A 23,893-nucleotide genomic window follows, 5' to 3' on the forward strand; every position below is an offset into this window, starting at 1 on the left:
TCATCGCGGTGCTCAAGCTGCATGTAAGCTAAAATGCGCACTGCTCTTGCAGATGAAAAAAAACACCATTGAAAAATGTGTTTATCTCACCCTGATTTTAACAAAATGAATGAAAAAAAAACAAGTTACCTGAAATTACATTGATCCAATAACCATATTTGTTAATTTTATGAAATAAAGGCATATAGAGATGATTTTTTTCAATAAATAACTATTTTGTAAAAAAAAAAAAACGTACTGATTGGCAGCTCTGTAAAGTGCATGATTAGTCTCAAGATGGGGAGCAATCCACTGTTAATGTCTATTCTCTAATAAAGGATCCCTTGAGTTGCAGAACCCCTTCTCATCACAGAACTGCTTCAATTTGGATGGATAATCGGTCATGATACCATCCGCACCAAGAGAGATGGCACGAGACCACTCCCTCTCACTATTCAGAACCCATAAATATACCTGCATATAATGAAATATAACAAAATACCTTTAGAGATGAAAGCCCATATTAACTGCACAAAATAATGTATGATATCACTGTATGAAGTATATGGTTTGATTTTGCTATTCAAACATGCCAAACTTAAATATGCAAAGAAAACTTTGAATTTATTTTAAACAAAAAAGGTGTGTCTAAAAGCATGACATTCAATCTGCCTTGGGTAACAAATTACAAAATGTCCATACACCATGAGTTTCATTCAATTCATTTCACAAATATATTCACACCATGTGGCTAAGTTTTGATGTGTCAATTTGGGGAAGGTCTAATACCATAAGAACCAGTTTGTACTGGAATTGAAAATCTTCAGGTATTTGCTGCAGTTTTGATTATTTCTTTTTTTACCCTCCATTACATGGACATCTCATTCATATATAAATGACAACAGACTAAGGACTGAAATTGCAATTTATCATGGTGTTTGAGAAGTAAATTCCTAGATGTACACCTATTTTCTTGAGTGTTTATTGGCAGATACTTGCCTAGTTTCAATGAGATCCCATTTTTTAAGTTCTAGTATGTCACACAATTGCCGTCCTCAGGAATGATGCACATTTTCAAGTTGCCCAATCAAAATCTTCCTTTTTATTCTCCAGACACATTGTGCATGCCTTTTTGTGACAATATGGCATAACTTGCTTTTCTGTAGTTTATTAATTTAATGAGTCACAATCCCTTATATCAAAATGGTCAAAACATATTTTCCTATCATTTCAAGTATGAATTTAACATTTGCTGAAGGATTCCAAGAAGTTCCTTGCCTGAGATTTTCCCTGAAAATTACTAGAAGGTACTGAAAATTCTGGCATTTAATTGGCTGAAGCATGTTTGCCAGTAGAAACCAACAGCAAAAATGATTTGTGAAAAGTTCCTCAGAATTCCATACCTTTATACCCCTTCTTTGAAGATGGCGAAAGAGACAAGGGCGGATTACAAGAAGATCATAAAGCTTTAATGCAGTCCTTAGAGCACAGCCTGCATCCTTTGTCCATTCTCTGTAAAGAAATTGAATAAAAATAATATCAAAATAAATCATATGCAAAGTAAGAAAAAAAAACCATGAATAACCCAAGTCAGTTAACAGTCAGACTGGTAAAGAAAATGATAAATGAACAAATCAATAAATTATGATTAATGGATCAATCACTCAAATACGAAATTTAAAAATGAATCAATTAATTAATCAATAAAGGGTTTTCAGACAGAGTTGAAAAAGTGCACAGTTAATATTTTTTTCTTTTTGGAACATGACATTACATTTCACCATTTGATTAAATTTTGACCAATTATATAGCAAGATATTTAGCATATGAAAAATTATATATTATGATGAGATATACATTAGTTCTCTTCTATCACATTAGATGGTATTCTCATAAATTTACCTAGGGTATATCCAGATTTAACAATTGTTTTCAACACCACACTTCAATGAAATTCATAATTTTATATTCCTTTGTTTGTATTTATTTGTGGAGATGAAAATATACTGTACTTGTCGTTGGCGTTCATCCCAACCGTCGCATCAGTCAATTTTGGTTAAAAAATTTGATTTTAAGATTTTTTGCAGAAAACAAAGTGCAAGTCCTTTTCTATACCAACTTAAATTTCTAGGCAGCAATTTATTTTAGTTTCTGAGAAATGTTGGGATATTCACGGCGATGCCTTACAAATTGTTGATAAAATGCGCAATCCCATAGGAAACGTGTATTGTAGCAAAGCAAACAACAGCTGCACGCACCTAATATGCACATGCACGATCAGTCAAACCGCCGTATCAGCACTGCATTGACTTTGCATGTGAAAAAGCGATGTTTTCACTGATCACGCACATTGAAATCGCAGTCAGGGTGGTTGTATCCCCTATGGCAATATTTTTACAGGGAAAATTAATATTGCTCAGACCAAAATTACAAGCATGTAGCTCTCTTGTGATACATGTATTTTCTCTGCTCCTTGAATTTGTGTTAAAGTAAAGATACCAATGTCAAACAATTGTCTTTGTCTTTCCAACCATGTATTTTTCTAGCAATGACAATGTTGTAAGGCTGGGAAACAAAGTGTGGAAATTATAGAAAACTTTGAAGTCAATTTTCCTGAAATGGGTTTGCACTGTTGAATGTGTGATACAACAGTTAGGATGAACGTCGACGATGTATGTAAACAAGAAATGAAATTTGTTTATACACATATTCGGTATCCTATTCATTATATAAAAAAAAAAAAGATTTGGACACTTTTCAGTGCAAGAAGAAAACAACTTGTACTTCACGAATGAGTTGGCAATAGCCCATCCATAAAAGTGTGGTCAAAGTTAACCAATGTTTACCACATTCAATGACATGTTATGAAAATATTAATAACTTATTAATGATCATTTGTCAGGTTTTTCTTACAAATCATTGATGAGTGTTCCTGTGGGTATTTCTATGTAAGATTCCTTGAGAGGAAAAAATGGTAGAAGACCAGTGTAGGTAAGCAGGATAACCTTTACAAGACAACTCATACTCATGATGAGAGGAACCTCTGGAATCTATGGAGAGTAGCAAAATATAAGAAAAGAAGGATTAGCAAAGTCATTAACCAAATCTGAATATCATACATATAATAATATCTAAAAGGTGGGTAAACCAATTTTACACAATTTATTTTTCAATTATGTAAAGTTACCTCTGTGTGTATGTGTATTTGAGTTTTGTCAGACGTGTATCAATCAGATATGAAATTTACGTCTGGGACCAACCATTAACGTCACCATCCGAAAGACGTGACCGGGGCTCGAACCTCTGCATCAATTTGTAACTTCCCCACATAGCTTGGATTACAGGCGCACGCCACAACGCCCAGTTTCTTTTTACTTAAACTATTTTATAACTTAATCATTTACTTGTTAATTTTATATCTATACATACACCTCATTTTTAGTAAATTATTTACTTTCATAAATAATACATAAATTATGAAACCTGAAAATAATTACCTTTTTATGTACTTTATCAACAATCTTTCCATTGAAGTTGCCCACGATGGTAATGGCTTCACGTTTGTATTCTCTGATGAGATCTAGAACCTAAGAAAATTAAAACATACAACTCTTAAATACAAAATAAATCAAACGTTGACAGGAAAGCAGATAAGTAATACATGGAAAACATGCCCTCTTACATGTACATACTATAAAGGGCAGAACTTTAACCTTCAACCTAAGCTGTGGCTCTGTCCTATACTTTCCCTGCTCCAAAGTCTTGATGTCCTTTGCCATGCTTTATCTCCTTCCCTCTTCCTACCATCTCCCCTCCCTATCTCCCTCTCTCTCATTTTCACTATTTTTTCACACACAGTGTATTATGAAACAAATTGCTGAAAATGAAAATAAATAAATGAACAATTAAAAAAACATAGAAACTGGGAAAGAATACCTTTTTCTATTTTACACAAATTTGAGAAAAACATGTAAATCAGAGTATCACAATTTTTGTAACAATTTTGTAAAATGTCTCCTTTTTTCAGAGTCCTACCCCACATTAACAATTTACACATCTATTCAACAGCCTACCTTGTTCATCTTAATTGCTCAATATCGATATGGATCTTATGTTCTGTAAATATGTATAAGTCTTCTTATGACTCATTGCTCAAGCAAATTACTATCAAACTGGTGCTCCTTTTCAAATAAGCAACAAACAAATTAAGAATAAAAAAAAATAATCCCAAACCCTGCAGATCATTCTTACCCCATTGATTAGTTCATCATCATTTCTCTTGATATCAAGATTAATAGGGAAGTCTTTGAATTCTTCAAATACATCCCTAAGGAGTGGTATCTTCCGGTCTGTGGACTCTGATGTACACATGTCACCTGCATTTAAAAAAAATGAATAAATAAATGTTGAAAATTAAGATTTCCTACATTTACAGACTGTGGTATTCCTCTAGAAACCACACATCAAAATTGGCAAAAGGCAACTTGATGAACTTCCCAGAGATCTAAAAGTAAATAATTTTCAATAATATGGGGCCATATTCACAATATTCACAAGAGCAGGTTTAATGTAATCATTGGGTTTGGATTAGAGTATGGATGTTAATGTTGCGATAACAAGAGAGATTGAAATCAACTCATATTGTTAAAACATGTCAATTCACACAATATGACTTACTTGAAATCAATCCACTTTGAATATCCAAATCAGGATGTTAAATTAAACCCATGGGCTAATTTTATCCATGGTTTAAAGATGACAAACCCTTATGAATTAAGAACATGGAGTAAAGAAATATCTATGTGCACGCCATGTACATTGGTTTTTTACATTTGAAGAGACAGAGTGATCGATCCAAGATGTAAGTGTTTGCATTATTTTTCTGTGATCATTGTTAGATTCAGTGTTTTAAATAAGCCTACTAAAGGTCCAAAATAAGCATGAAGTAATTTTTTACTGTATGACACATAATCAACCTTACATCTAGCAGCTTGAAAACAAGAATATTGCAATCTCAAACCCTAAAAATCTAACCGTTTCCATGCTGGGGCCCCTCCATGGTCACACTCCCCATCTCTTCAAGTTACCCCTGATTATTTTTTGAAAGTTTATTCAGCCTATCAAAGTCTGGATTTCATGATACTCAGAAATTTCTGAAATTTCATCTTGTATTTTGATCAGGAAATAATTTCTACAGAATAAATGACCAATAAAAAAAAGAGTTACATTTACTCTTTCCAATTGTACAATATTAGTAAATGTGACTTGATGATAAAGACGCAAACTTCTTTGAGAAAGAAAGTCTTGCAATTCACAAGATTTTTAAAGGGAGGTGGATTCAGCTATGAGAAGATTTGGATGAATAGTGCCTATTTGCTCATTTAGCATAGGGACATGCCATCTGACTGCTCTCCAGAATCTAATTTCTTTGGAGAGAGTAATGAGAATATCTTACCTTTCGTAAATGTTACAGCAAGTGGACAGGACAAACATGGTAAATCCTGGAATCAGATGGAGATATTGAAAATACTGTTATTCTGTAACAGTGAACATAGATCAATCAAGCAATATAAGCTGCTTAATAAGAACTACAATTTCATCTGGATCATTTGATATTTGATATCTCTTACATTTATCCAGGGGTGTAACAGGGGTCAGTGGCCAGGAGGGCAAACAACCAAAAATGTCATGGTCATATCATGATGTAAACATGACTTTTCATGATTTACGTGAGCATTCGCGTGAAGCTCTATGCGAGAGTAGCGTGATGAGTAAAGAAATGAGGGGGCACAGCATGGCACGTGTGGAAAAACTTTCTAAATTAAATTCCTGAGTGAGCAAGAAGCAAGCGAGCAAGAAAAAAATGTTCACCTTTCCATTACAATCCAATAGTGATATATATATATGATATGATATTCAGAAAATATCTTACACTTTTACGGTACTTTTCTTTAATAATTTTCTTTTTTGTTCTTGGTACTGTAGTAGAACTTTTTGGGGCCATGCCCAAAACCCTTCAATTTGTATGCCAGTGCCATGTGGGTGGGGTCAAGGGGCGGAGCTCCTGGAACCTCTCGAGATTCAGCCATTTATAACCTTAAAGATTGCTGCTATTTTCAATCAAATCACGGGTATAGATTTTACAAAATATATACCTTCAAAGCAGTGGCCTAATAAACCACACATTTCAAGAGGGCAAAACATGGAAAATTTCTAAAACGTCATGAGCGAGCAAAGCGAGCAGGAAATTTGTTGGCCTTATTTCAATCAAATCACGGGTATAGATTTTACAAAACACCTAACTTCAACGCAGAAGCCTAATAAACCAAACATTTTGAGGTGGCACAACATGAAAAATGTGGGAAAATTTCTAAAACATTACAAGCGAGTAAGAAATTTTTGGCGTTATGAAATTAAAATTCTGATTATGTAATTAAAGTGGCAGGTCAAGCCATTGGCTATGGACATACCATAGGTAATGCTTGGACCATTTGGCATTACCTCCAGATCCTCTTGAAGTTCAGTAACAGTTTTCTTGATTGCGACCATTACTGCATGAAATTTAGCAATCTATGGCTGTGCCATTGCATTCTTTCTTCCCGTTCTTTATTTTTCTTTTCCTTTTCCCTGGTTTTTTCCCCCGGTGAGCTCCACCAGGGGGGAGGGGGGCAGGGGGCAGACTGCCCCTGCCAAACCTTTTCACCTTTTACACCACTAGACAGCTGAGAGTTTTAACAGACCCTGCACAGTTCTCACATCTCATGTTTGAATGACCCTCAAACTAGAGACTATTTCTCCTACATCTAAGAACATTTCCCTAAATTGTATAGCTGATTAATTTTGAAAAATTATATATAGGCCTACCCATAACTACATAACTACTACTTTTTTTTCATATGGATTAATTTAATGGTGATAAACACAAAAAATAATATATTCATTTTGTCTCCTATGATATCATAAGGATAACACACGCTACTGTTGGGTCAAGTAGAGTTCGGTGAGAAAACTCAAATTCACCTGGTAATTGACGTCTTGTATGAGCAGATCTTCTCCAGATATCCTCAACAAGTGATCATCATGGGATACTACTATCTGCTTATCCTTCGTGAGCTGACAATCCAACTCCAACATCTCCATTCCAATGCTTCTTGCACTGGAAGAAATATAACAAATATGATGAGATTAATGAGGATACTTCTTCATTGATATACCATAGAGGGAGGGGGAGTAACTCATTTCAGGCACTTATCATCCCAGTACAGCATTCTGTGAAAACTGCCAAAGGGATAGCCCCACTGCATTTAAAGGAAACTATGAAAAATATCACAACAAGTTATCAATAAAATGATAATTCTAAAAAAATATTTTTTTTCTACCATATTACTGATTTCTGTCTTCACAGTGTTCTACAAAATTCTATTGTACTCATGCATACTCGTCAGATCTCAATTAAAGCAAATATATAGATCCCTCCTATTGAAAAAGAAAATATTGATTGGCCTTACTGATCTCATGTTAACTGTAGTCAAATTGAAATTGAAGGCTCATGATCTAAACTCTGGTTTGATTCAAACAAAGGTCTAAATCAGTAGATTACCTAATTAATAGAACTTTATGTAGAGCCAAATGTGACAAAAATCTCTAACAACTAATGATAAATTCATCAGCTTTTTTTTCATTCATATAACAAGCGGATTGCCTCTGGCCATCTCACCTGCATCACGCGGTTCAATATAGCAGCAGTGCTGACTTTGAATACTACTCTAACTCGCACAAGATGTTCAGTGATACATGGTTACTCTTATGTCCACTTTTTATGAACTAGACCAATAAACTTAGAGATATGATGGTTATTCAACAAAAAACCCCAACATGGCCAAAGTTCATTGACCTTACATGAACTTTGACCTTGATCATGTGACCTGAAACTCGCACAGGATGTTCAGTGATACTTGATTACTCTTATGTACAAGTTTCATGAATCAGATCCATAAACTTTCAAAGTTATGATGGTAATTCAACAGATATACCCAATTCGGCCAAAGTTCATTAACCTTTGACCTTGGTCATGTGACCTGAAACGCGCACAGGATGTTCAGAGATACTTGATTACTCTAATGTCTAAGTTTAATGTACTAGACCAATAAACTTTCAAAGTTATGATGGTAATTCAACAGATACCCCCGATTCGGCCAAAGTTCATTGACCTAAAATGACCTTTGACCTTAATCATGAGACCTGAAACTTGCACAAAATGTTCAGTGATGCTTGATTACTATTATGTCCAAGTTTCATGAATCAGATCCATAAACTTTTAAAGTTATGATGGGAATTCAACAGATATCCCCAATTCGGCCAAAGTTCATTGACCCTAAATGACCTTTGACCTTGGTCATGTGACGTGAAACTCGTGCAGGATGTTCAGTGATACTTGATTAATCTTATGTCCAAGTTTCATGAACTAGGTCCATATATTTTCTAAGTTATGATGACATTTCAAAAACTTAACCTCAGGTTAAGATTTCGATGTTGATCCCTCCAACATGGTCTAAGTTCATTGACCCTAAATGACCTTTGACCTTGGTCATGTGACATGAAACTCTTATAGGATGTTCAGTAATACTTGATTAAACTTATGGCCACGTTTTATTAACTAGGTCCATATACTTTCTAAGTTATGACATCATTTCAAAAACTTAACCTCAGATTAAGATTTGATGTTGACGCCGCCGCCGTCGGAAAAGCGGCGCCTATAGTCTCACTCTGCTTCGCAGGTGAGACAAAAATTATCACTATAATATTATTTCTATACTGTTGAAATATCCATTGACAAAATAGAACATATTTCCATTTATTTTAACTTTCCATTACATTAAGCACAAACTTGATCATAGCTTACACTAAACAACAGCTAAGATATGACCCTTTGATTATGCTTTAAACCCACCTCATGATATACTACATTTGTTATCAAATAGGGATCTGTTAATATGAATAATCCCTTTTTTTGTAATCAATGTACATGTATGGCAATAATAAGGAAAATCAACAAGATCTTACAAGTGTGAAAAAAGAACCCAATTGCCTTCTCATCTTTCCATTTTTAAACGCTTTTACAACTCTTGCCCGACACATTTTCAAAATCCTCAACCTAGAGTTGAACGTCCTTTTCATTACTTGACAAAGATGACATCATGCACCTGTACTTCATATTTTATCTTTCTGTTTTTTTTTTTTAACAATTGAGAGCTGTTGATCTCCTTCATTGATTGGAAGAGGAAGAAGAAAAGAAATGCAAATTTACTTACTGTTTGAATGCTGTGATTGTATTTTCAAAATTTTCAGCAGCACCTGTTAATACATCAGAGAGAGAAAAAAGGAGGATAATTGTAACTTCCTGGAACAGAAATGAACTTTGACAGTCTTGCACTGTACAAACATACAATGAAACAACTAAACAGTAAAATACTTTAAATGGATATCAAAATAGAGGGGGCTATAAATGGGTGATACAATACTTCAACATCAGGTTTTACATGGGTCTATATCTCATTTGAAGCACATTGTTGTCTAGTCTTGAGGACGCAAAGATGATGTTTTTTATAAGCTGTCACATACTTTCGTAATTATAAATAATTTGTAGCATTTAACAAATACATTAACATTTAACATTTTTCAAAACCTTCCTACGCATAAGGCGTAGGAAGATGTAGAAATTAATAAAATTAACGTTTTTTGAGCGCTCATCTTATGAAAAGATGGATTTCCTAGGGAAATCAATCTTTATTATTGTACTTCGCTTAGGACACTATGGCTAAAGTGTCAAGACGTCAATGATGAAGAAGTATATGACAGCTTATAAAAAACATCATCATTGCGTCCTCAAGACTAATTGTTGTCCACATCAATACGACACCATTTTAAAGAAAATTGGTTGAAAAATGAGTGTGGGTCGAAAAAGGATCTTGAAAGGGCGTGGCCTGTCCTATCACTAATTTTTTACCCCTCTCTAGTGCATATAAAAAAATTTGCACTCAGAAATAATGCTGTAAAATTGTATATTTGGGTCAATCCACGTCATATCAACCAATTTTAAGACAATTTGTCACCCGACCCTCTTCGATTTTCTTTTAACTCGCACCAAATGTTGCCCCAAGAAAAACAGAAAGAAAGAGAAAAAAGGGGAAAGAAGTCTGACAGAAAAATCTGAAATATTTTGCCCCAAGGTCAAATGGTTGCTAAGATACGGCCTCCCATAGCAACCAATGTGCACACAAAGAAATTATTTTGAATAAAATTCCCTATTTTTTATTGACTACTGCAGCAAAGTTTGATTGATTACCGTCTTCATTTTAAGTAAATTGGAAGAACTTTTTGGTCTGAACATGCAGAGTATACTGTAGCTCGGACTTGTCAACTGGATTTCGCACACCAGGTCACCAAAAATGGCGTTAAGCATCCGTTTCAATGATTTCAGAAGCATGTTTGGAGGCTCATAAATCCAAAACTAAATTAGCTTAGAACTAAATATTATGCACATTTATGGACTTTCATACTCACTGAATTACAAAAAATTGACCCCAAGAGTATGTGTCGTTTTCTTGTAGGGCGCCCTCAAAGTTGGATTTTTTCAAAAGATGCCAAGTTGGCCGGAATCCCGGATCAAATTTTAATGAGATATTTGGTACACTTACTCATAATACTATACATGATATAAGGAACATTATGAACTGAAAGATTTTGTGAAATCACAAATTCTTGTTAAATCTTGCCTCAAATTGTTTAGAGCGCAGACTTGGTCTTTTGGGACCACCCCTAGCCAGGCGGCTTCTTGAGAGTAAAAATCATTAACTAACGTAGGATTACTCTCAATGAAGCCATTGACCCACACAATGGAAGCCAAAACCTGAAACTTTCACCCCCGAGATTTCTACTTTCCCTTCTAAAAGATCTAGCCCTAAATCATGTACATGAGATAAAACTTCATTTCTGACATTTCTACGCTCTCGTTGTTATTTTTTAACAAGAATTCATGAAAAAAATTGAGAAAAATATTGTGAAAAGACGGAAGAGACTTGCCCGATGTTTGAGCCGCCATCTTGTTTCCTATTGTTCTTCGCCAACGTTACAGACGCGTGCGTCGGGTAACATTGGCATCTTTTCACAATATTTTTCTCATTTTTTTTAATGAATTCTTGTTTCAAAAATAATTGTCGGAAATTAAGTTTTATCTCATCATGTACATGATTTAGGGCTAGATCTAGATATTTTTTAGAAGGAAAGTAGAAATCTCAGGGGTGAAAGTTTCAAGTTTTGGCTTCCGTCGTGTGGGTCAATGAGAAAGAAAACCTGGCTTCATTGAGAGTACTGTAATCCTACATTAGTACCGTAAATGATTTTTACTCTCAAGTCAAGGGTAAGCGATGAATCCCAATACCCGGAGTTAGAAATGAATATTCATTATGAATGACGTATTCTGTTGAATTTCGGGAATTGAAGAGTCATAGCAGTGTCATAGCGTGCGTAATTTGATAGCATTGTAGAGACGTACAAACTATTATGTGGTGCAAAAGAGAACTCATTCGATTTGATACCCTATGCTATATTGCAAATCTCGAGACCTTTTCAAGACCTGTCCAGGTCTCAGGTAACGCGTGTGGTTACCCGTTAACCCTGTTACCTCCCCTCCCCAGGCCACTACACTGCACATGCACAGCCTTAGGAAGATTTTTAACATTAGGTGGGGGAACAAATTTGCAAAGTAAGCGAAGCAAACAGGGCTCACCCCCCCCCACGGCCGGTGGTCCAGGGGCAAAACTTGGACCAGTTGGAGTCAAGGATTCGCCAGAGGGCTTCTACACACTTTGAAAGAGAGGCCATTGCCGGGGGCAAAATCCTTTTTTTAAATACCCATTGGCATTGACTAGTGGGTCCAGTGGTAAAGCCCTGATCCCCCTCCCCCCCAAAAAAAAACTAAGGTTTTACTGCATTTACTTTTTTGTGGGGTATGCCTATATGAAAGCCTGGCGGTGGAGTTAGAGGGAGCCCCTCCCCCCACCTCCCTCCCCACATGCTAGATAGCCGGGTTTTTTACAGCATAAGGGAGCCTTGAGGCTCCATTGGGTCGATGGGGATAAGCCCAACGAAGCTTTTGGTTTACTGTGTTGTGGGGTTATATAATAGGGCCTATGGGTCCACAACTTGTTATGGGTCCCGGATATGGGTCATTGAACCCTGGGGGAGGGGGCACCGTGAGCCCCTAACTAGGGTTGAATGCATCACTTTTATATGTTGTTGTTGTTGTTATTCGTTGTGGGTCGTTTCCACACCCAAATGATCTCCTCAGTATTCTCTCAGTGTTTGTCACAAGGTTGATGAGCTGCTAGGTACTATTTGCAACTGGTGCTAGAAGTTGGCATTGGTGCTTTTGATGAAGCGAGCCAAAGAAGATGCTATTATTGATTGCATTTGGGACGACAATTTGGGGTTAGTCCCAAGGAGGGAAAAGAGGGATATATCTCGAAGATATGAAGGGGTGCTTGTCCTTTGATATCCAACGTCAATGGATTGCAGCATCTCCTCTCTATGCGACTTGTGGAGTGGGCAGTGAAGAAGGACATGTTCAAGTGTCTGCCTGTCATGTTCACAGTCGCATGTGGGTGTAGGGCATACACGAGGGAGTACTCTGTGCATATGGTCTCTGAGCTTAGTCTGTCCAGTTAGCATCCTCATGATCTTGACCTCTGTGGACCTATCATATTTACTATAGGCTTTCTTTCTAGTGACATTTGGCTGAAGCTGATATGTCCATCTACCCTTGGTGGTTATATTCCACTTTTATATGGGATTAGCCTATATAAAAACCTAGGGGTGGAGCCCCCTCCCCTCCACCCCCAAGCCATCCGGGTTTATTTGGGGTAACAGCCCCCACCCCCCCTTCCTTAAGTTCCTATATATATAGCCAGTGCACCTGATTAGCTCAGATCTTCACGTCAATATCCCACCGTCTAGTATACGACCGATATACGAATCCAATATGATAGAAAAATGATAGGATACGTCATTTATAATGAATATTCATTTCTAACTCCGGTTATTGGAATTCATCGCTTACCCAAGTCAAGAAGCCGCCTGGCTAACCACCCCCACCGCCGGCCTACACAATACAGTCACAGGAATAACTGTCATTTCTGGGGATTTATATAACAATTTCTGACATTTTATTGTTATCACCATTCATTGGTGAGTGGAGCCAACGCATTTCAGTGGAGAAACCAAACTGAAGCTTTTGGTCTAACCCCCACCATGCCCACCATCAAATAAAATAAGTGACCTGGGTCGGTATTCTGAAAACGTTCTTATCTTAATTTTGTTCTTATCTACGTCACGTTCTCAAATTGGTATTCTGAAAACGTTCTTATCTTTTTCTTATCTTTTGTTCTTATCTTTGTTCTTATCTTGCTCTCCATCCAATGCTGAGCGCGTAAATTTATAATTCGCGCATATGATACAAAAGCGCGCTAAAAGATAAGAACAAAATGAAGATAAGTGGTATTCTGAAAACGTTCTTATCTTTTTTCTTTCTTATCTCTTTACGATATTTATGATAATATTTAAGATAGCTAGAGGGTTATCACATCTCACGATGTCCGCGTTCTTTCTTGCTAAAAATCGATAGCCACTGGTAGTAACAAGTATTCCTCCCACCCTTTCTTTCATTCACCCTTTATTTTGCCTTTCTCTTTTTTTTCTTTCTTTCATTTATTTATTTTCGCTTTTTCTTCCTTTCTTTCTGTTTGTCTTTTTTCCTTTCTTTAATTCTTCATTTTGTTTTATTCTTTTGAATCTTTTAACTTCTTCCTTATTTTTCTTTTGCGTTATTTTATCTATTCTTTCTTTTTTTATTGAATATATTTCCGTTAAAACAAATAACAATACATATAAAATGATACATGTGAATTGATAAATGAAAACGGGAGGATGGGCTTACACAGCAGCATCAATCCCATGATTGGGAGGGGTCCTTCGTTTTTTATTTTCCCTTTACGATTTTTTTCCCTTTTTTCTTTACTAAGTTCTTATTTTCTTTCCCCTTTTTTCTCTTTCTTTCTGTTTTTCTTTTCCTTTCATCCTTCACTTTATGTATTTTTTAAAATCTTTTTATTTCTTCATTCTTTTTCTATCTTTCATTCATTCTTTCTTCTTTATATTTGTTGTTTTTTATTTATTCATTTTATGTGTTCCTTTTTCTTTCTTTCCTCCTTCCCTTAATTTTCGATTTTTTTCCCCTCATTATTTTTTTTCTGTTTTCTTTCTCTTATAATTTCTTTCATTTTATTTTTGGGGTTCTTTTTTGCGCTCGTTCATTTGCTCTTTCTTTCATTCTTTTTATTTCTGCTTTATGACACTAAATGTGTGCCTTCTTTCTTACTACTTTCTTCTTTCTTCTAATTCATTTTTTACTCATTCTCATTTCGTTCATTCTTTATTTACTCTTTCTTCTATTAATTTCTAAAAATCTTTTTCTTTATTCTTTCCATTAATCTTTCTTCGTTTCTTTTCATTCATTCTTCATTTTCCTGCCTGTTTATTTTCCCCTTCTGTTTCTTTCCTTCTTTGAATTTACCTTTCTTTTTATCTTTATTTAGTTTTCAATTTTGCTTTAATTTTCCTTTCATCTTTTATCTTCTCTCTCTTTATCTCTTTCTTTATTTCTTTGTTTCATTTTCCCCTTTTCTCTCTTCCTTCACTTTTTACATATTTTTGTACCTTCTTTTTTTTTAACTTGGCTTTCATTCGTTTTTTCTATTTTTTTTGTTCTTTATTCCTTCATTTTATCCTTTTTAATCTTTTTAATTTGTCCTTTTTTGTTTTTTTTCCTTTAAGTTTCTTTCCTTTTCCTTCTTTATTTTTCCTTCAATTTTTATTCCTCTTTTTATCATTGGTTATTATTCTATTTATTCCTCCTTTTTCTTTCTTGTATTCTTTCCTTTTTTATTTCTTTTGATCTTTTTTTATTTTCTTTTAAGTTCTTTTTGCTTGCTTTCTTTCGTTTACCTTTTCTTTCTTTCATTGTTTTTTGCTTTGATCCTTTTATTTTTTAAATTTCTGCTACCTACTTACTTTCTTTCTTCCTGTTTTATTCTTATTCGTAACTGCTTTCTTTACCTTTTTTCTTTACTTTCTTTCTTTTTATTTTGTGCACGTGTCTCGAAATAATAATCAGTCATTGCGTTTAAAATGCCTATTTCGCGCAATGCGCCAGAAACAGTGTACGCGCAGCACCAATGATATTCTCTTCACAAATAAGGAACGCTTCTATTGGTTAAACTGCCAATATAAAGCGCATTTTGATTGGTAATATCTTAAAAATGGGCGTGTTGGAGATAAGGAGGCAGTCCTTACAGAGTCTCAGAGATAAGAACGCGTTAAGAAGATTTTCAGAATACCGATCTGCAATGATTTTGGCGTCTTCTTATCTCAGTGAGATAAGATTAAAGATAAGAACAAAGATAAGAACGTCTTCAGAATACCACCCCTGACGTCGCGTCGAGCGCGAGCGAGAGGATACGGAAAAACAAATCACACCCCCCAAGTTTCGGGCGATGCCTTCAATGCATTTTCGATAATGTCGCACTTACCTCCCCGGTGTGCGATAAGCTTCGCGTTAATCTTTGATTTCTTCTTCGAATGAATCAATGTCGGAAATCTGAATAACACAGATGATACAACAATATATCCACCTATTATAGACAAAGGTATGGCGTATGCAAGAGTACTCATTTTGGACAGATCTCATCAACTTCTTGCTCCCTGTCTACTGAAATTTGGGAAACTCTCCGTGACTTTGCAAATTTGCATCGTCTTTGCATTTGATCATAAATTTTGACAGTGCGCCATCTATATCTACTGTTATTATAGCTTGCTACAGCTCAGAAAATAATTAATTGGCGATGGCCGACCGTGTCACTCAACTTCAAGACGCTGTAAATCAGGTAATATTATTTACTACTGATGCATATTATGATATGATTAATTGTGAAATCGTTTGAATTACAAAAAAGTGGTTTGATAGCAAATGGTAATCTGTCAAGATTGTAAATAATAGTAAGTTTCTCAATCAAAATATATGCCGGACCCACGTATTTCTATTTGTGTGATGTTTTCTTTTTTTTTAATTAAACTAGCCAGGGTGGCCACATCCCATGTCTGCGCACTGACACGTATTGCGAGGTTAGTATGCCATATAGTACTAACCTCGCACTACGAACGTGTTTACGCAATTGATTTTAGAGTTGTCGGTTATCATCGGTCATCGCTTCATAACGGCTTTAACGCGAATACTTGTTAGCCGAATCTCATTCCGCTACTCACGCCACGGTCACCACTCATTCAATGAACAAGGTTATGATATAACCTTGTTCTCAGTTATATCTCCGTGTGTGGCAAAATAAGGATGGCAATGTTTGGCTTATTTTCTCTTTTTCGTTGGGACAAGTCAAATGCTTGATTTTTTTTCACTGACAGTTTCCATTACACCTATTCGTCATACAACTTGGCTCTTAAGTAAATTTGATTCTTTGAATTATTTTTTTCTTAATCAAAAATAGAGATAAAAAATGAAAATTTTCTTGCCATATTACTTTCCACCAATAGAGGGCGTACACAAAAATATGTCCCAAAATCAACTTTTTGAGCGCTATGGTGAATACAAAAATTATTCCCAAGCTACTAAAGAAAAATAAATTGCAACTGTTTGGAAATTAGTAATTTTGGTCACAAAAGTGATATTTTAATGATTTTTTAAAGTGTGTGCTCTGTACAACATTGGCTTACCATAGTCCTACCTGTAGATTCCCCACAGGCAAGATGGTTGCAGTGAACAAGTGACGGTCACCAGGGTTTTTTTGGCATTAAATAAACTTCTAACCCAGGCAGGGATTCGTTCGTGTAACTGTAATATTAGTTGGAGATACTCTCGAAATGGGGTAGAGTGGGGTCGCAGTAGCACCCCAAATAGAATGGGAAAAAATAAATAAAGCACTTACCTAGATTATGATTAAAGGTCTATCGTGTCACAGAATCCTGACATCAAGGCACAAACCGGACCCTAAAAAAAGGAAAAGTTCTGTCACATTCGTTCTCCTTTAAGAATTGAAAACAAAATGGCCGATCGATACCGAGAACAAATGTTACATGGAGGTCTGACTTTATCCTCGCCTGTTTCAATGTTGGAGGCCTCCTCAATATATGTTTTTTATTTTTCATTAAAGAAAGCAAGATAAGAAATATTTATATAACAAAAAATCCCCAAATCCTTTTGGAAAACATTCAGAAAAAGTTCTTTTGCAACATCCCCTCTCTCTCTCTCCATATTCCTCTGTTCATCTGTCTAGTAAATATCTCTTGTTAATTTCAGCTTGCTGAGCACATGTGCAATAGCATTGGTGTACTCCAACAGAGTGCTCAGCCGTCCAAGTTCCCTGGGTGTGAGAAACAAGGTACGTATGTTCATGAATGTCATGAAGATTAGAGCTCTCTATTTTGACTAAAAGAAGAAAGTAATGTTTGTAGTGCGTACCCACTTTACAAATGTATTTCACAGAAACTGATAAAATGCTATGATGCTTACAGTATGCACAGTGGCAAACTGCCAATTGACTGTGTTCAATACACGTATCTCTCACAATTCCAGAATTCATATGAAATATAGGAAAGTGCCAAAATTCTTTGTCGATATGAGATGATAAAGATTTGATGTCTTGTTTTGATAGAATGCTGTGTTAGGTACTGGGAGGTTTGTACTGTGCATGCTTACTATAGTGTCATTCATAAATTAGCTGGTGATAGTGGCTGGATGATGTCACGTAATAAAAGCAAAGTGTAGACACTCGTTCAGACAAATGCTATGCTATCCATTGGAAGCAGTTTGCCACTGTGATGCATGTGTGTCAATGTAAATTTCAGACACATTTTGCTGTTTACATGATATTGCACCTTTAGTACTTGCTTCCTTTTGTCAAAGTAGAGCAAAATTGCTACCAAAGTTGTTGTGACAGCAATTATTTTGAAATATAATAATGATAAAAATATTTAAAAAGTACAGGCCTAGCTTTGGTATTGAAGAAATTGATCTCTGTGTGCTTTACAAAATCATGTACAAATAGTTATGAAACATAATTTTAGTACAAGTGCAAGAATCTGTTTTTTTTTATATGATCCTTTTGTGAACACACATTTATGCCATTGGCTGTCATATGTGTAATTTTGTCTAATAAATAAATCATGAACACATGAAGTTTTCTTTGAAAGTAATAATCTGGGATTTTTACTCCTTAATTTTGTCAATTGTAATGTATTAATGTATCGCGTGGTGACCCCTTTCATAAGCATTGCTTCTCTGGGGTCTCCGAACCATCTATTTGTTTGTTTGTTTTTCTGATACTTTGTTGATACTGTATATTGTACTGTTTTTATCCTTTTGATGGTTGAATAAATAAATGAATTGAATTGAATTGAATTGAATTTTTATGATTTTTGCAAGTGAACATATGGTGTGGTACTGCTAAATGTAAAGTATCCTGTCAATTTTAAAATACTTATTAATTGCTTTTAAAACTGTTTTATAAAATGGGATAGGCCTACAAAATATATCTGATTTCACTAGGTTATGCTTGTTCTAGTGGATATATGTTTTTTTTCTTCAAAATGACAATCATCCTACGGGCCTTATTTTGTAAGAAGTACAGTATCTGTCACAAAAATACATGTTTTCTTATTTTTGGTTAATTAGAATAAAGAAACAAAAGACCAATTGATAGGGTATTGAGGCTTATCAAAAGGTCAGTCATGTCCATGGCATTGGCTGACCTTTGATTCATTTCATCCCTGCAGTGATTTAAATTCTAATCTGTTTTTAACCCTTAGCCTCTCAAGAACAGCAGCCTAATCATGAGGATTACACCCAGCTCTTTGCTCAACTGATTGCCAGAACAGCCAAGGACATAGATGTACTGATAGATTCTCTACCGAGTGAAGAATCCACTGTTGAACTTCAGGTAATACTTTTATACAATTAACATTTCTATAGCATGGTAGACAGGTGAATTTATATTAGTCAAATTTGTTGGGCCACAGAAATATATTCAGCAAAATTAGATGTAGGATATATAGCACATGTTTTTATACTGTGGTCTGAAAAATTGCTATGACTTGTGCAATCCTTCGACTCATTATAATTATGTGGAAGAAAAGAGTCACTGGTACACTGGTCCATAATGAAAACAGTTTTGGTTGTGATTTTTTTTTAATTTCTAATGAACACTATTGAGTACTCACCTTTAAGAATGGTGAAATCCAGTTGTTGAGAAGAAAAAAAAGGATCTTGGTATACATGTATGACTTGACAGGAAATTCTATGGGGGAGAAAGTGCTTGAAAAGTTCTTATCAAATTAGTACATTGATGAACCAAATAATTCACTCAATATTATGTCATACACTGTACTGCTCTTGAAAAGTTGACAATTATTTGCAAAATTTGATAACTCTGAATTGAATACAAGGACTGAATTTTCAAACTTCCACCAATAAGTAAGAGATGGAATGTTTTTGTCTCCCATTTCAGAATGCAAGTTTGCAGAGGTTAGAAGAGGACAATGAGATAGCAGCCAAACGACTTGGTGAAGTCGTTGAGAGGGGAGAGCTTCTGCTCCATCGCATTCAAGAAGCCCTCGCTGAGATCGCTGATGCCCAACTCAAGACCAAGAGTTCCTCTTCATTGGCTGCCTCATTGGCTGCATCATCATCAATGAATTCTTCTTTGGGTGCCCTAGCATCATCAACTCAGTCTTCAGGGTCAAACTCATCCCTGAATGTGGGCGGGACCTCAGCAATGAATGGGACAAATACTTGACATTTCTCTATTATTGTAAAGCAAGTATTGATACTGTTATCACACAATGAACTGATAATCTATTTGTACAGTCTATATATACTCTGCAATTAAAGATGTGGCTTCTGCTTGTGCTTGTAACTGCAATTGAATGCCAAGACAAGATAGTTGTTCTCATCTCACCATTGGGGAGGAGTTACACCCTACCGTAGTGTCTGGACCTTGGAATTTAGGATCTTTGTTTGATATGAAGGATTCACAGCTAAAGATATCTGACTGCTTTCTTGCCCAAATTAAAAAAAAAATACTTTGAAAATCAGAGATGATTTTAATCTCAACCTATGATTTCAAGCATAAGAAAATAAGCATAAATACAGGCATAATGTCCGAGTATTAATTTGATCAGATCTATTATGCTTGGGTGTCTAACCCTAATAAAAGGGGGGGGGGCTGATTCAGCCCCCTTGACATTTTTCGTGATAAATCTTGATAAATAAATCTCGATAATTTATTTTTTTTTATTGCGCCGCTCGCTTACTTTTGACTTTAAAGTTTCGCACCACTTTTGAGACCAAAATTACAACCCCCGGGTACATGGTTCCGAAATAATGCAAAATTTTGTAAGTGCATGCAGACCCAAAATTGCTCGAAAGCGTTAATTTGTGTACAAATCCGATTTTCATTGCGATCATGTGATCGACAGTTTTGAAATAGCCGTCTTTTTTTGGTTAAACAACATCTTGAAGCAGGTTTTTATATCCTTTGTGAATTCAAGCCTTTGAGTATTCATAGCCAAGTGAGAGTTTGGCTCTTTGGCTGTTTTAGATTTGAAGCAAAAATTTTCATGGAAAATATGGTTTAGTTAGCTTTTGAGCCCTGTTACTATTGTATTGACTTTATGTGTCAAAGTTATAAAGTAAATCATTATTACTGAGCATGATTATCTCCAAAACACATTAGCCTTGTATAAAAAGATAGTCAAGCATCATCTTAAGAAATTTGACATAATGAGCTGTTTATCCAGTGTTAAAAGAGTTGTCCATCATTCAGAGTGGAATTTAGTAACCTAACCAGTTGCGGACTAGCAGTTATGTAATGCTATGTATATTTCATCCCATCACCTCGTGTAGTAAAGCAAGCGTCTCCCTTACCCTGGCCTGACACAGTCCAAATCAGGCTGAAGAATGTCTGTGATGGGACAGAATTATTTATTGAGTCCATAAGATGCAGAGGTCTATTTAACAGTAATGTCCTGTACCAGCAGCACAGAAACATTGTTAGCCGAACAGAGCACTAATAGTAAGCTCAGTCACACCTTCATGATTGTGAAGTCAATGCATATGTGTATCCTTTGTGAAAATAACATGCCACATTACCGGTTGTAACATGACCTCTGTTATCGCTAACAACGTTTCTGTGTGGCTGGTGCAGTTGATTTCACCATTCGTAATCTACTTCCCATGCCAATATTGTCACTCGGATTACAGATGTTGATGAAGTGCCTCCCTACTTTGTTTGTGAGCATCCCAAAAGTCAACTGAATCCTCTTTGCATGCATTCCCTAGTGCTGCATCCAGTAAATCTCTGGCAGCTCTTTGTATTGGCTTTAGAAACTATGATTTAGAATCCAGCATAAAAAAGAAAATTGATATATTGCAATCATGAACAAATTACAGAATTCACACAGAAACTGCAATTTTCAACTCTGCATACATGTAACTGTTTATGTGTCAATGCCATTTTTGTACATTTGTATACAGAAAAATAAATAATGCTTGAGAGGATTTCAAAGCAAAACACTAATATCTCTATTATTCTGTTATTGTGGCAAAGTCAAGTGAGATGAAAAGGTTAGGTTTGTCCATCTTTTAATCCTGTGATATTCAAGTATTATCTGACATTCAAGTCTAACAAAACTGCAGTCATCATCAAATTAGTTTTAATCTATCGATACTGTGCAATAAGCTAAAAAGAATATATCTTTAAATCTTGCAGCCCATTCCATAATTGAGAGATGACCATATATCCAAAAGGAAAGAAAAAGTTTCTTATGTTAGTTCCAAACCAAATAAATTTTCTTGTAAAATCACATCCAATTAACATATTTAAATTTCATATTATAGGAACCATGGCAGCAAACATTTACTTGACATAGCAATCAAGTAGAATAGCAACCTTTAGGCTTTAAATAACCTTATCACTCCTATGCCTGTCATACAAATAAGGCTTTTTATTGTCTGAGGAAAAACTAGAGTCGGTCAATATTTTCTTTTTTTAGAAATATGTATGCTCTTCTTTGTAACTGCAGTGGGGATTCCTTGCATTCAACATAGAATACGATAGTTGAACAAGACTGAAAAGAAAGTCTTGATTCAACACAGTGCAAGCTTTTCACTTAACAGCTTTGTCAGAGCATTATCAGGATTAAGATGTGTTGAGATCTGGGTTATAGAAACAACACTACTTCCTGAATACAGAATATAACACCCTCCAACACCGACATAATATAAATTGATTACAAATGTATTCAAATCAGTGAAACCCATGCCCCATTTGTCGCCTCCAATATCTAAAATATGATGAGACAACAAAAATAGCAGCAAACTCTTCTTCAATTATGAATAAAGATTATTTTATTTTTTATTCAATAAAATAATGCCACATCAGTACATTCATAATATTCATTTGATATTAATCATTCATGTCATAGAAAGATCGTATAAATGTATATGATTCTACCAAACACAATGTTAAAAAAAACCAACCACTGAGATCAATGTATATGAAATCGGACAAAAATTAGGAAAAATATGGAATTCATATTGTGGAATAATATTACCTTGTATAAAATTGCAATATATAAATCAAACACATTACTCTTGAAAGATTTTAGAATTCAATTCAATTGATAATGAATATCTATAAAACATGGCATTTTATACATACTTTTTGAATGCATTATGTATGCAGATATATATATTACACATTTTATAAACTAAGCATAGTATGCATTTTTTTCATTTCATGTTAATTAATGTAGGTGAAAGTAATATACGTACAATATGGCAATTCATTGTTGTATCATTTCTAACTCTACTGTGATGCCTAAATTTTAGTCTTATGACTGTGTATCAATAATAGTATAACAAAGTTTCATCATGGTCAGCCTCCAACAAACTTTCTCTTAAAAGGGGAAGTTCATCCTAGAGATAAAAGGAGAGAAAGTTTGTAAGTCAGTCAAAAATATAAGCATTATAAATTTTCAGTTTTTATTTTTGTGATGTCGGAGATGAGCAGCTGTACTGTAATAAAAATTAAATTACTTAATGTAATTTTTCTTCATTGAATAAAGCATAAAATAATGTGTCTGAAGATACAGAATTTCTATTGAATGACCTACATGTATGTTGGTGCAGCTTACAGGTGTCATCACAACATTATTTTTTTTATTCTTTGGCTGTTTTTACCAAACCTTCAGTTATATAATTCTCTCCTTTTATCAAGATGAACTTGGTGTCAGGGTGAACTTCCTCATTAACATTTCAGTACAGTACAGTCACATTGAAAGTAATTTATCTCAAAACCCTTTTGTCTATTGCAAAAGAACTTCACAAGTATAACTAATTTTTCCAAGATATTCTACATGACATCTGCAATATTGAATCATTGTTAAGAAGACATGTATAATCAGCAAAATATCTCTTTAATATGAATCTACCATACATTCTCAATTCCTACCCAGAAACTTAAATTTACTCTAAAGTCAAGTTTAAATATGGGAATGTTGCCTGTAAACAAAATACTAAAGAAAAAGATCATTGAATCTCATTACTTATCCATAATACAGGAGGTTGTTTGTGAAGTTACCACTTACAAACTAACTGAAATATTTAATACAAGCCAAATGAGTCAGATTTTACTGTCATTTTCATAAAGTACTTCTATACCTCATATAAAGTGTCTAATAGTGTTGTTTGCTTCTTTTTTTTTAAGTTCTTTGCTTTTTAAAAAATAGGGAT

The 23,893-nt window shown here is 34.9% G+C and overlaps 2 protein-coding genes across 2 annotated transcripts; one reads left to right on the forward strand and one right to left on the reverse strand.

Moving 5' to 3' along the window:
• Positions 1 to 223: 223 nt before the first annotated feature.
• LOC121409001 (lysophospholipase D GDPD1-like) lies at positions 224 to 15,862 on the reverse strand. Its single transcript, XM_041600768.1, has 9 exons — positions 15,624 to 15,862; positions 9,291 to 9,333; positions 7,000 to 7,135; positions 5,435 to 5,480; positions 4,231 to 4,355; positions 3,477 to 3,566; positions 2,893 to 3,029; positions 1,383 to 1,491; positions 224 to 453 (listed from the first exon to the last, which is right to left on the reverse strand). Exons 1-9 carry the CDS (start codon positions 15,763 to 15,765, stop codon positions 295 to 297), a joined length of 987 nt encoding a protein of 328 aa, XP_041456702.1. The 5' UTR covers positions 15,766 to 15,862; the 3' UTR covers positions 224 to 294.
• A 10-nt stretch (positions 15,863 to 15,872) lies between these two features.
• Positions 15,873 to 21,501, forward strand: LOC121409003 (mediator of RNA polymerase II transcription subunit 21-like). Its single transcript, XM_041600770.1, has 4 exons — positions 15,873 to 15,977; positions 17,402 to 17,483; positions 18,910 to 19,040; positions 19,608 to 21,501. The coding sequence occupies exons 1-4, from the start codon at positions 15,936 to 15,938 to the stop codon at positions 19,893 to 19,895; spliced, it is 543 nt and encodes a 180-aa protein (XP_041456704.1). The 5' UTR covers positions 15,873 to 15,935; the 3' UTR covers positions 19,896 to 21,501.
• Positions 21,502 to 23,893: the final 2,392 nt, after the last annotated feature.

Source organism: Lytechinus variegatus, chromosome 2 (assembly GCF_018143015.1).
Source record: "Lytechinus variegatus isolate NC3 chromosome 2, Lvar_3.0, whole genome shotgun sequence".
NCBI classification, from domain to species: Eukaryota; Metazoa; Echinodermata; class Echinoidea; order Temnopleuroida; family Toxopneustidae; genus Lytechinus; species Lytechinus variegatus.

Bases quoted from the DNA above. Each gene is read 5' to 3' on its own strand.
- LOC121409001 (XM_041600768.1), bottom strand. From the start codon at position 15,765: ATGAGTACTCTTGCATACGCCATACCTTTGTCTATAATAGGTGGATAT. The intron at 9,334-15,623 runs GTAAGTGCGACA...ATGTATTAACAG, and splicing joins GCTTATCGCACACCGGGGAG to GTGCTGCTGAAAATTTTGAA. The intron at 3,567-4,230 runs GTAAGAATGATC...TAATTTTCTTAG, and splicing joins ATGATGAACTAATCAATGGG to GTTCTAGATCTCATCAGAGA.
- LOC121409003 (XM_041600770.1), top strand. From the start codon at position 15,936: ATGGCCGACCGTGTCACTCAACTTCAAGACGCTGTAAATCAG. The intron at 15,978-17,401 runs GTAATATTATTT...TGTTAATTTCAG, and splicing joins TTCAAGACGCTGTAAATCAG to CTTGCTGAGCACATGTGCAA. The intron at 19,041-19,607 runs GTAATACTTTTA...CTCCCATTTCAG, and splicing joins AATCCACTGTTGAACTTCAG to AATGCAAGTTTGCAGAGGTT.